The sequence below is a fragment of the Apodemus sylvaticus genome, chromosome 20, assembly GCF_947179515.1.
Source record: "Apodemus sylvaticus chromosome 20, mApoSyl1.1, whole genome shotgun sequence".
NCBI lineage: Eukaryota > Metazoa > Chordata > Mammalia > Rodentia > Muridae > Apodemus > Apodemus sylvaticus.
Window position 1 is genome coordinate 12670344 of NC_067491.1, and position 13026 is coordinate 12683369.

General features: G+C 44.4%; 1 protein-coding gene across 2 annotated transcripts in view; it reads left to right on the forward strand.

Moving 5' to 3' along the window:
- The window catches only part of Msrb3 (methionine sulfoxide reductase B3), a 133288-nt gene that overhangs the window by 112616 nt on the left and 7646 nt on the right, over positions 1 to 13026 (forward strand). For both annotated transcript variants that reach the window (XM_052166046.1, XM_052166045.1), the window contains one exon: positions 9937 to 10034. In XM_052166046.1, the coding sequence (XP_052022006.1) occupies positions 9937 to 10034 (98 nt within the window). The remainder of the gene's footprint in view (positions 1 to 9936; positions 10035 to 13026) is intronic.

Here is a 13026-nt window from a genome sequence, read left to right on the forward strand (position 1 = left end):
CTCTGGAGTTACTTCTTGAGCCATATTTATTTCTGCCTACTCTACATCAAAAGCAAATCACATTTCAGTGGTCGTTGATAACATTTGGTCCATGATTTGTTTGGTAGACCACAGTATACTAGGAATGACCCAAAACACAAAATAAAATACAAAATTAAAGTTCTCTTTAAGCCTTTTGGAATATCACTTCTGCTTAGAATCTTTAGGAGCATTTGAATAGTGCTTTTTTATTAGCACTTCTAATATTTTCATATTTCACATTTATTTTTATTTAGAACTTTTAGGAAAAGTAACACTGTTCCTGGGATGAGTGGGTGGAGCCAGAATCCAGACAACACAGAGATCATGTGCCGTCTGGTCACCTGCCTCTTCCTTCCGGCTGCCCTCTGCGGAAGGAAGAGGGTTTGTTTCCTTTCCTTTCACACCACTCAGCCCTCCAGGTCCTCTGACTTCCTATAGACGCTGTGGCTGCCCTGGGCCCTTTAACCTTAGCCATTTCCTTTTTGAACCCTGAGCTAGTGTCTTTCTAATTCTTGAAGCACTCTTTATTTTCTTCCGCTGACTCATTCTTATGCCAAATTTAAGCACCTGTCTGGCCCTCCTTTGTGTCCTTACCTGTAGCTTGCTTTTATGTTCCTATGACTTTCAAATCTCTGGCTTAGTCTTTACTTCCAAGTCCACAGATCACTCTGCCTTCTAGGTAATTCCTTAAGAAACTGATTTATGCTTTGCACAGAAAAAGTGTTTCAGCTGTGACCCAGCCCAGACTACAGGCTGGTTTTGCTCCTTCACCACAGTCCCCCAAATCAATGAATTCATTTAGAACTATGGTTCTCAACCTGTGGGTCAGGACCCCTTGGATGGACTTCTAGTGCCAAAAATATTTACATTGTGATTCATATCAGTAGCAAACTTTACAGTGTTGACATACCAACAGAAATAATTTTATGGCTGAGGTCACCATATTGTGAGGAACTATATTAAAAGGTCACAGCACTGGTCAGGCTGAGAACCACTGATTTTCGATCATCATGGATTCTGTTTCAGTGTAGAACCTTCCAACACTCCTAAATTCCCATTCCCTCTCATGTTTTTTTTTTGTTTTTTTGTTTTTTGTTGTTGTTGTTGTTTTGTTTGTTTGGCTTTGCAATCTGTTTCTGGAACCATCTTTTAAAAAGACAAACATGATCTTTTTAGTAGTCTATAAAGTCCATAAGCAGACCCTGCATTTTCATATCCTCCAACCCCAAGAATACAAAGTTTAAAAGGCAGTCAGACTGTGGTTCAAAAGATGGCTCAGCAGTTAAGGGCACTTGCCACCCTTGTAGAGGACCTGGGTTCGGTTCTCAGCACCTATACTGACAGCCCACAGCTGTCAGATCCACACGGGTCTGGGTCTGACGTCCTCTTCTGGCACATATTCCTACAAAAATAAAATCAAATATTTTTAAAGCTACCTTTTAAATTTTTTCAGGTGCCACTTAACAAAACTAGATACACTCTGTAGTAATGTTTGCCCAAAGCCATAGCACCATTTTTCCAGTGGTTACTGTTGATCCTTTGTTTTTTGCTTCTTGAGAGAGGTCTTGTTTGCAGAGATGAAATCCTGTGGTCCTCATGTGGGAGTGGGGGCTTCTTGTTCTTATATTTGCAATGTCAAGACAGAGTACAAGTTCTCAAACAATGTTAGAAACATAAACTTGTAAATATAAACTTTGTGTGAGAAATGTCTTTTCACAGAATCACTCTGATTCTCACGGATTCTAAATTCTGACTCGAAACTGCTGATCCGAACTGAGCTGGCAACACAGATGCCTTCAGAGTGCTTAAGTCCTTAGCCCACAGTCTGTTCTTAGACACAGAGCTGAGAATCTAACCCAGAGCCCTGTCACACACACCAGGAAAACACTCTTCCATCAAGTCACAAGCTCAGGACTGTATAAACAGCATTTGTTTATCAATACGCTAAAAACATCCTTCCTGTTAGTAGCAAAAACTTAAAACCTTAAATCTGCCATTTCTTAACAGAAAATATTGCATTGTGGCTGAAATCTGCAATTTTATTTTCTTGCACAAGCTATATAGAATAAGATGAATGGTATTTCTTCCTCTCTGCAAAAGACTCCTAAAATTAGTGTCAAAAAAGAAGTAAGGAAGAAGGGTAGTGGGCCATTGCAGAGCCCTGGAGTTGGGCATATAGGGAAGTCTAATTGTTCTAAGAATGGAAATGTATATAATTGATATTCCTGCTTTTAAAACACTACATGCCAGACTGTGTGCAACAGTTGACGTCCAGAAGAATAACAAAGAAGCTCCGAGCTCAGGACTGGCAAGAGCAAATTGATGGGACGGGGGAGGGTGGAAGCCTCAAGGCATGGTAGGCCGGGTTTATGTCTTCTTCACTTTCATATCTGAAAGGACAGATCATCAATTGTCTACATGAAAACGGTCCTGGAATACTGTTCTCCAGATACTGCTAAGCTGGCTGTCAGTGAATTGGGGCTGCTATTGAGGTTCCGGTCCTGTGGTATCAACCATTTCCCTTTTAGATATTTAAGAAACCTCAGAATAAACCCTTGTCTGTCAGCAGCCTTTCCATTCAGAGATAAGAGCCACTGAAGGAAGAAACCCACATTATGCCTAATACCTATGTCGGGCAGGTAGGACAGATTTACCCAGCCTCCATTCGTACGTAGACACGGTGATCAAGGCTCTCCAGACATGTGAGATGAGAACCAAGAGCTGGAATTAATAAGACCAGAATGACAGTTGCCCCGGAAAAACATATCTTAGAAAATTGCACAAAATTTAAGGCAAACCAACCCTCTCATTCATATTCTCGGAAGCACTTGAAAGGTTTTGTACTTATGAACGTAGATGATACTGTTAGGAACACCAAAGACCAAGAATATCAAGAAGAATGAGCCACCGAAAGACAGCCATGATGTGACATCACTTCTGTAGACATTCAGTGATTAATTAAAGTGGTGCGTGTTGTCTGTGGATCCAGACCTTCATGGAGGATGGAATGTGGGAGGGGCCTGTAGAACAACTGTCTTCACACCATCCACAGGCATGAAGCGGTAGAGAGCTGCTGTCAGACCTGGCTGGAATCATTACAATACTTTGTTAACAAAGAGGAGGAACTATCTGAAGCAGAAAAATGTAAATGGAGCTATCTGTTACATCCAAGTAGATAAAATGTTGCATCAGAGACATCTACTATCCTCTATATTTTCATCCTTGAAATGTTTTAATTAAAATTTTAAAAATAAAAACATTGAATGATTAAAAAAAAAAACCTAAACCTTTTATATCATCCCCAGGGGACACAAAACATACTTCTTAACAATGATGAAATGGATATATGTGTGTGTGTGTGTGTGTGTGTGTATGTATGTATGCATATATATCCCTCCCATACATATATATATATATATCATGGGAGGAGAAAACTTAATTCTAACACTCTGGTACATAGAGTAAACAAGTATACTACCCATTCATTTTCAACCTTTAAAGTCTGTGTGAAGAAAGCACAGAAGGTTTAACTATGGTCAGTCATCAGAATAAGTGGAGGAGCAACTGCAGACAGTGGGAAATCCAACAGTGTCATCCTGAAGTACAAGCCATCCCTACATTCCTTCCTTTCCTTCCTTTCCTCCCTCCCTTCCTTCCTCCCTTCTTCCCTTCCTCCCTCCCTCCCTTCCTCCCTCCCTTCCTCCCTCCCTTCCTTCCTCCCTTCCTCCCTCCCTCCCTCCCTTCCTTCCTTCCTCCCTCCCTCCCTCCCTCCCTTCCTCTCTCCCTCCCTTTCTCCCTTCCTTCCTCCCTCCCTCCATTTCTCCCTTCCTCCCTCCCTTTCTCCCTTCTTTCCTCCCTTTCTCCCTTCCTTCCTTCCTCCCTCCTTCCCTTTCTCCCTCCCTCCCTCCCTTCCTCCCTCCCTCCCTTTCTCCCTCCCTCCTTCCCTCCCTCCCTCCCTCCCTCCCTCCCTCCCTCCCTCCTTCCTTTCCTCCCTCCCTCCCTCCCTCCCTTCCTCCCTCCCTTCCTCTCCCTTCCTCCCTCCCTTCCTCCCTCCCTTCCTCCCTTCCTTCCTCCCTCCCTTTCTCCCTTCCTTCCTTCCTTTCTCCCTTCCTCCCTTTCTCCCTTCCTCCCTCCCTTCCTCCCTCCCTCCCTCCCTCCCTCCCTTCCTCCTTCCCTCCCTCCTTCCCTTCCTCCCTCCCTCCCTCCCTCCCTCCCTCCTTCCCTTCCTCCCTCCCTCCCTCCCTCCCTTCCTCCCTCCCTCCTTCCCTTCCTCCCTCCCTCCCTCCCTCCCTTCCTTCCTTCATTACAGTTGTGTCAGCAGGTACTGTACCGTGCTGGGTGGTTGGAAATTAGTGGTGCACAGAACAAACTGCTGACGTTATTGAAGTCTGGTTCCAGAGGCCGGCATGTCTATGTGAAGTTTTTAAAAGAAAAATAACATAAGCATAAAACCTTGGAAATGGGAGGGTTAGTGAAGATGGAATCTGGAGTCTCCATCTTTGGTCAAAGGAATCGATTTAAAACCTCTAAAATAGCGTGGTCTAGTAGTCGGAGCCTTCTGTACCATGGAGATCATGGTAAGAATGTGCCATGTGTGTGCTGTCCATAGAACTGTCTTCTCTAGTGGCTAAAGTCTTCTGCATTGTGGGAACTGTGGGAGGATGTTGTGTATGTCTATGCTGTTCACAGAAGAGCAGGCACCTTTAATGTCTGAGTGTCGAGGACTCGGCAGGTGGCTATCTCCAAAGGACTAGTAGTTCCAAACTACTGTATCGAACAGCTCAGGTTTAAAGTGAGACAATCAGGAGATAACGGGAATAAACACTTTCAAAAAGGAATTAAACAGGAAAACTATAAATCATGGTTGCTTGTAGGTAGGTAGGGGATTGAAAGGAAACTTTTCCTACTAAGCCATCTGCATCGTGTGATTTTTTTTCTGCTACAAGGATCTATTTGGTTGATTACTAAAACTTATGGAAGACTAGATTGTAACCAAATGGGGTCTTTGAAGGAGAGTTGAGAGTCATCCTTTTTTTAAAAATGAGATAAAAGTTACACTGGAAATGTCAAGGATTAAGGATCTAAGCCTCAAGCAATTGTCGGCAGGAGGCCTTCCTGAGAGGGTTATTTGTCTTGGTATGGTTGGTTGAAGCAGGCAAACATTGGCCAGGGAGGTGAAAGGGTTCAGGCTACAGAAAACCCCAAACTTAACAAAACTTGAAATATTTGGAGTTAGAGAACTGAGAGACCTAGTGTACCCTAAACAGACAGATCTTCATCCAAAGCCGTGTTCAGATCTATGTTTAAAGTTAAGTCTACATTCAGTTAAGATTTTTTGGAATTACCTTTCAATCCAGTAGACTGAAAGTTTCTAAGATTGAAAGATCTAAGTTTCTGTTGTCTACTGACTGATCACGGAGCCCACCTTACAGGGGTTTCCAACTCTGACTCAGGAGTAGGGGAAGAACGGCGGGAGGGAGGCGGACACTATCATCCTTGTTGATAACGGAGAATGAGGCTCACATTTTGTGAACACCATACAGATGCACTCAGCTTTTGGCTTATTTATAACCTATTGCTAATTTTTTAAAAAAAATTTTTTTGAAAGGAGAGAGAGAGAGAGAGAGAGAGAGAGAGAGAGAGAGAGAGAGAGAGAGAACCAGGGAGCTGAAGAGGATTTTCACAGGAAACTAAAGTGAATATTCTAAACTTTGTCCACACTATTTGAGGAGCAGCAGGCCACTGTTTGGCTGAAGGTGGAGTTACCTTGGAAGAGCTGTACCCAACTGCACTGTGCAGAAGGGCGGGCTCATTAGTTTTATTGTAGTTTAAGGACAGCCTATTGCGGTGTATATATAGCAAGCACCAAGGGACAACTTAGTGGTAATAATTTGGATCGTTGCTTTGGGCCAGAGATACCAGTGAGCGTATCCTGAACCTGTTCCCCGCTGTACAAGAAGTGCTAAGATGCAACTGCAGATAATCTGGCCCCATTCAAACGGAATCAAGGCAGGACCACTGCGCTCCCTCCGAGTTGTCTGTTTTCCTTGTGTCCGCTGGGTTTATTTGCTCTCTGTAGATGAGAATTCCTCCAAGGGAGACTATATTTATTAAAAATAAGACAAATCTTGATACGAGTAGGCTGAGATCTAAAAAAAGAAAAAAAAGTGTGCAGTTTGCTCTCTTTGAAATGAAATGATAATAGGCCCGGATCCAACCTCATCAAATAGAAACAAAAGGGCGTCTGGGGGGGGGGGCAGAGGGAGCCCACTGTTTATACAGGTTTTCACATGACTTTCCTTTTAAAAAAGTGCATGGAACGCATCCAAACAAATGATGTTTAGTTGGATGAGGAGACCAGAAGGAAAAGCCCAGAGAAAGGAGGATAGATGATCTTTCTTTAATGTCAAAACTGACATAAACACACTCCCCACCCCACCCCCCCAGCTCAAGATAATTTTCTCAACAAGACGCAGATTGCTTCAGCCTTCCCTATGGCCCTTTGAAGCGCCCGGCCGCTTCCCTCCCTCGTTATTAGCGGTGGGGGCTGGGGTTCCTTTGAGGATTTTTACAGTACTGAAGAGTTCCTCCTTTAAATACTTACACATGAGGAGGGAATTCCGCTTTCAAAGGGCTGTCATCGCTGCGGGCTCCCTGTCATAGGACGATTTATTCCCGGGGCAACGGTCCCTCTTAGCCTGATGTGAAGGCCTCACCTTTCCGGTGGATTCACTTTCCGTTACAACTCTCTTCCCTGAGACATATCAACAACACACAACCGGTAGCCCCCTTTGTTAACGTCACCAATGACTGTGGTGGCCACTGTCCTCTTTACAAATGCCACCCACCCGTCACGGGGAATTGTTTCTCTTGTCACTCTCCGCTGATTAAGGTTTGAATGACATACTGAACATTTGATTGTTACTTATTTATTTATTTTTACAGCTGCCTTTCTTCTACAAATAGACTAGTCAGCCACTGTTTCTTTGAGAACCTCCCCGCCATTCTATGCCCCCCCCCACCCCCAGATGCTCTGTTTTTAAATACGGTCTTCCAGAAATTTCTTTGAACATTTAGTTCAGGTTGAGAAAATGCCTATCTTTATGGCCAACCAGATTGTTAGATACTCAGATTTAACTGAGTTTCTTTATCACATGAGGATGAACTGAGTTGCTTTGTCTTTGTGGTGTTTTAGATAAATGAATAAAAATGTATGTAGTCTCTTAAAGAGATGTGCTCTCATTGTGACTTTTGGATTTTTCCCCTTTGAATAGTTTGGTCACTAGAAAACAACTAGTGTTTATCATTCATTCATTCTTCATTCAATGTGCTTCCAGAGGCAAAGTCAGCTCATTCACATAGGACATTAAAGTACTTTGGTAAAAACACAATCTCCTTCCCAGTAGTCTACTCAGAAGAAAGAGCCCTCAGCAGTTGAGAGAGGCATTTTAGGTAGGGTGTGAGGAGGCTCCTGGAGGGAGGCAGATGATCAGGTTCTTCTGCCTACATCTTCCCTGCCCTCTGCTCGATCCCCAAAAGTCCCGCAGAATGCTTGGCCTAAATGTTCCGCATGTCTCTGCTACCCCTTGTACATAAGGAAACAAAGAAACCCCATCCATGCAGGGGGCTTGGCCTAATTCATGGTGACGAGCTAGTGTGAGAAAGGAGTGTGTGTGTGTGTGTATGTATATGTATGTGGTGTGTGTAGGTGTGTATGTGGTATGTGTGTGTGTGTGTATGTGTGTGGTGTGTGGAATGTGTATGGTATGTGTGTATGTGGTTATGTGTGGTATGTGTGTGTATGGTGTGTATGTGTGTGGTGTGTGTGTGTGGTATGTGTATGGTATGTGTGTATGTGGTTATGTGTGGTATGTGTGTGTATGGTGTGTATGTGTGTGGTGTGTGTGTGTGTGGTGTGTGTGTGTGTGGTGTGGTGTGTATGGTGTATATGTGTGGTATGTATATGTGTGTGTGGTGTGTATGTGTGTGTGTATAAAATGTGTGTGGGTGTGTGTATATGGTGTATGTGTGTTTGTGTATGTGTATGTATGTGTGTGGTATGTGTATGTGTGCATATGTGATATGTGGGGTGTATCTGTGTGTGTGTCTGTGTGCTGGGCTTCGATTATTCACCCCCTTGCTTACTACCTCCTGGGGCTTACGGTGGTGGGCAGCCATACTTTCTGAGCAGTGCCATTGTGAGGCTGCCTTTGGGCACTTATCACCCGGGAGAGGGCACAGAGAGAAGCCAGCGAATCAGAGCCAGAGAGACAGAGAAGATGAGGCCGTGTAGTGAGAGCACAGCAGAGAGGGGAGCAGTAGGCCGTGTAGTGAGAGCACAGCAGAGAGGGGGGCAGTAGGCCGTGTAGTGAGAGCACAGCAGAGGGGGGCAGTAGGCTGTGTAGTGAGAGCACAGCAGAGAGGGGAGCAGTAGGCCGTGTAGTGAGAGCACAGCAGAGAGGGGAGCAGTAGGCCATGTAGTGAGAGCACAGCAGAGGGGGGCAGTAGCCATGACTCCATTCCTAGCGTGAAGTTTGGAAATAGGAATATGCGGAGTCTCATCTTTCACCTTTGTCCTACTGAGTCAAGTCCCAAGGATTCCACAGATACCCCACCCTGGCATTGATGGCCTTGAGCTACTCCCAAATGTGTTATGCCACGGATGGGCTAAAAGGACAATATACAGCATTTTCTTCCTTTTCCAAGGTAAATGACATTTATCAATGTCCTTAAGTCTGACCCTGAAACTTAGCCTCACTAGCAACTGGCACTTCTGTGGTTTAACAGAGAACACCCGAATGTGTGAAGCAGTCACTGTAAACCAAAACAGCGCAGCCTATCAACAAAGTCCTTTTAGAGTTTAATTACAGTGAGTAATGGGGGACTTTGAGCAGCAGGTCTCAGAAGAATGAAGTTCTGAGGTGGTAAGGAAGATGACGTTCTGAGGTTGCATGGGGGTTGGTAGCAGTCCTGAGTCCGCGTGGAGGAACTGGAAGTGCTTTCTGCTCACACTGTTAACTGTAGCAATGACTGGAAAGCCCTAACTCATATAGAGTCGGGGACATGAGAGTTTGGGCAACTTTCTTAGAAAAATTTGGCAGAAGCTAGTTTGTTTGAAACTGGAAATCGTTACTGTTGGCGTTTGCAGACTCTTTTCTTTCAGTGTGTGCGTTACAACGAAGCATCTCTGTCTTTCTGTGGGAACAAATGGCCTCTGAGAGAGAAAACAGTAGTTACACCAGTGGGCCAGCAGTTCTTAGCTGTCATAGTCCGGGTGCCCAGAACTCAGGACCTCCACACATCTTTGGAAGAAATGTTACAAAAACAAAAATAGACAAACCAAACTGTGCGCTCCACTCACCCAGAGTTTCTGGGAATGTATGTGTGTGTGTGTGTGTGTGTGTGTGTGTGTGTGTTTTAAAGACTGGAATTCATGAAAATGTGAGGGAGAGATGCTCTTTGAGAAATAATGCTGAGATTTTCCCAGGAAGTGAGCAAGACTTTTACCTATAACATACGTGCTGTGTGCCAGACATACTTTAGACTAGGAAAGAAATTAGAGTTAGTGGGCAGGCTTGCTACCCCTTTTATTTTAACCATATGGAACTTAGAATCTAAAAGACATGATTTCCTAAAGAAGTATGGGATAGTTAAAATGTTAACATCCAAACCGAATGGTTATTTCGGAAACTGCCACAACGGAGGGTCAGTAGTGCTTCTAAGTCAAGCCTGGTGACTCTGAAGACAAGAGCAAGTGGCCACAGAGCATTCTAAACTTCAACACTCTCGGAAACTAATGACTCAGGACTGTCGCAGGAAACGCCTTGCTTCATTAGCTGCACTGTTGTTGAGATTTGCATCCTAACACAAGTTTTTGTCTCTTCTCTTTTGGTCCCTGTGCCTGTCACACCCCAGGCTGGCCTTCCTTCCATGATGTGATCAGTTCTGAGGCCATCGAGTTCACAGATGATTTCTCCTACGGGATGCACAGGGTGGAAACAAGCTGTTCTCAGGTGAGTTGATGACTCCTGTATCCCCCAGCCGCCGGCTCGCTCTCTGCATAGTAACTAAGGCCAGGAGGCTGTTCGCAAGAGGAACAGACAGGAACAGCAGGTTCTTTTTAATGGCTGAATGCTACCCTCATCTTCAGACTTTTAGCAACACTAATACAATATCAGTCATTGGCTTCAACAATACTAAAGGATCATTGATAGGGAGAATTTTTTTCATTTGATTTACTCTCATAAAGGTCCATGATTGGTCAAAGAATAACACCACAGACTCAAATAGTATATAAACACAGTGAGTGTTTTATTCTGCAGAAGTCCAGCATGCTGGGGTCTCCCCATACCAAGATAGAGAAACAACCAAGTGAGCTCAAAGGCCTGATTTAAAACACCTCAGGGGAACGCTGGGGTAGATGAGCTTTATCTTACTCTAACTTTATTTTACTTGTACTCTATCCAGAACCATTATCAGTGAGTGAAGGCTGGAGCCTGGGATTTTTTTAAATTCATAATTGACTCAGTCTCCTTACCTGCCAATTTGAATTCTGTCATGGAATCAGTCTTGCCTTCTCACTATAATGGTGAAGGAAGCATTGGGGGTGGGGGGCAGTGATTGAAGATTTCATTACATAGCCTTGTGTAGCCTGATATACTGATGTCTCCCTCAAAGTTCTATTATCCAGTCCTTATTTGTAATGTCTTTAATGACTGTAACCCACCCACACAGTCTGTGAAGATGATCTTGGAAATGACTTTCCCTGGGTACAGATTGGAGGGAAGCAGTCTGAAGTGTAAGTTAGGCTAGTCAAAGAGGAGTGCAAGCTAAGGCGGGTCGTTCTGTGTTTCTGCTGGGGTATATATTTGTGCTTATTTAACCAGGGATGCTCTAGTAGTCCTGCCCCGTTCTTCTGTAACCCAGCTGATGCTGCTGCCTGTATGAATGAAAGTCTTGTGGGAGGGTATTTGGGGGGAGACTTGAGAGTAGTTAATGTGTCCCGAGACTCTAACTCATTGCTGGCTCAGGAAGAGACGCAGCTGAAACTCCTGTACAGAGAAGGAGTCACGGCATACGCTACGGCAAAGAGTTCAGTTCTCTCTTAGGGCTTTACTGCTGTGAACAGGCACCAGGACCAATGCAAGTCTTATAAGGACAGCATTTAATTGGGGCTGGTTTATAGGTTCAGAGGTTCAGTCCATTATCATCAAGGCAGGAGCATGGCAGCATCCAGGCAGGCATGGTGCAGGAGGAGCTGAGAGTTCTACATCTTCATGTGAAGGCTGCTAGGGAAGACTGGCTTCCAGGCAGTTGGGATGAGGGTCTTAAAGCCCACACCCACAGTGACACATCCACTCCAACAAGGCCACACCCACCCCAACAAGGCCACACCCTCTAATAGTGCCACTGCCTGGGCCGAGCATATACAAACCATATACAAACCGTCGCAAGTTCCTATCTGCCCCAAACAAGTGAAGGACAGACTCAGAGTTCTGTGTTACTGACATTTACTCTGGTACCCAAGACTGTGTTGTTGGAAGATGTTTTTGCACAGATCGAGTAAAGGGAGGCACCGTTGGGCCACTGCAGGAGCAGAGTGGCCACCATGGGGACTTCCCTCAGGACTCAGGTGCTGCCTTTTGTCCTGTTGTTTGTCCAGTCTTCAGCAGGTCCAAGACTCTTAGAGAAGATGGTGCCGCTTTTATGGACAAGAGGCGCTTGTTTGACCTGACCATCCAATGAGTTTGTGTGTTGTTTTCTTTTCATTACCAAATTTGTTCTTTGACAGTTTCACACATGCAGATGATGTGCTCTGAGAATTTCTGTTCTCAACTAAAACATCGGGTTAGCAAGCATAGCATCTTCCCTGTACAAAGACCTCCTTTTCCCTTGAAAAGCATAATTCTTTATTAATTTAACCATGTTTTCAGTGGGCTCTCCTCTGAAAAATTAGTCTGATCATGATGGTGGAACTCTTACCACTGGGTTTGATCTCCAGAGACTAATTTCATTGTCCTGGGAAACATCTGTACAGCAGCATTTTCTGGTGCTTTCCTGGTTAGTGGCCATGAGAAGCTTATTTTCATTTTACAGATGGGGAAACTGAGCCCCAGAGAAGGCAGTTGAGTTTGAGTAAAGTTGTATAATGCCAACAGCAGAGCTCAGACTAGCATCTAGGTAATCTGATCCCAGAACTCGCTTTTGGACAGGGGTATGTGTCGCGGGGAGGGGCACTATAAAGAGACGAATTGGAAAAGATGCTTAAAAACTCCAGGATTCCCCCAGCCTCTGCTTTAATGTGATTCAGTTTTAATGAAATTGAATGATAATGTTATAACTGTCCCAGAATCAACTGAGATGATCTACTCAATAATCTAAGAAGTTTGACGGAAGATATACTATAGGCAGGGTGGGACTCTGTGTTCTATAGTATAGATACATGGTGACCAGTAAGCCTCACTTAAGGCTAATCTCTCTCTCCTCTCTCTCTCTCTCTCTCTCTCTCTGTGTGTGTGTGTGTGCACGCACGCGCGCGCATGTGCTTCTGCATATGTCCCCCCTTTCTCAAATGCACACACACCACAACTTGTGTGTGGAGGTCAGAAAACAACATGCAGAAGTAATTTCTCTCCTTCCACTGTGTGAATTCCAGGGAATTCTGTTAAGCACCTATTTTCCTTTTGCACATAACCTGTCCTTAATCCTAAATTCTCTAAACAAATTCTAAAGGCACTGGAAAGCTGAAAGGAGAGGCCTTCCCCGAGTTCCCAATTTCTGATCAGTTTGTGTCTAGTTCCTGTAACTCAGGGTTGGAATAAACTTCCCACCCTCCTCCAGGCAGAGATGACATCAGCAAGAGTTCAGGGAATTTATTTATTTATTTTTTTGCAAAGGTGTCCTGAGGAGATCAAAGAGATTATGCCAAAACAGAATAATTCTCACGGAAGGCATCCAGTGCTTGGCCCTGTGGAGAAGGCTTGTTGTGTCTGTTGTTCTGAAGAG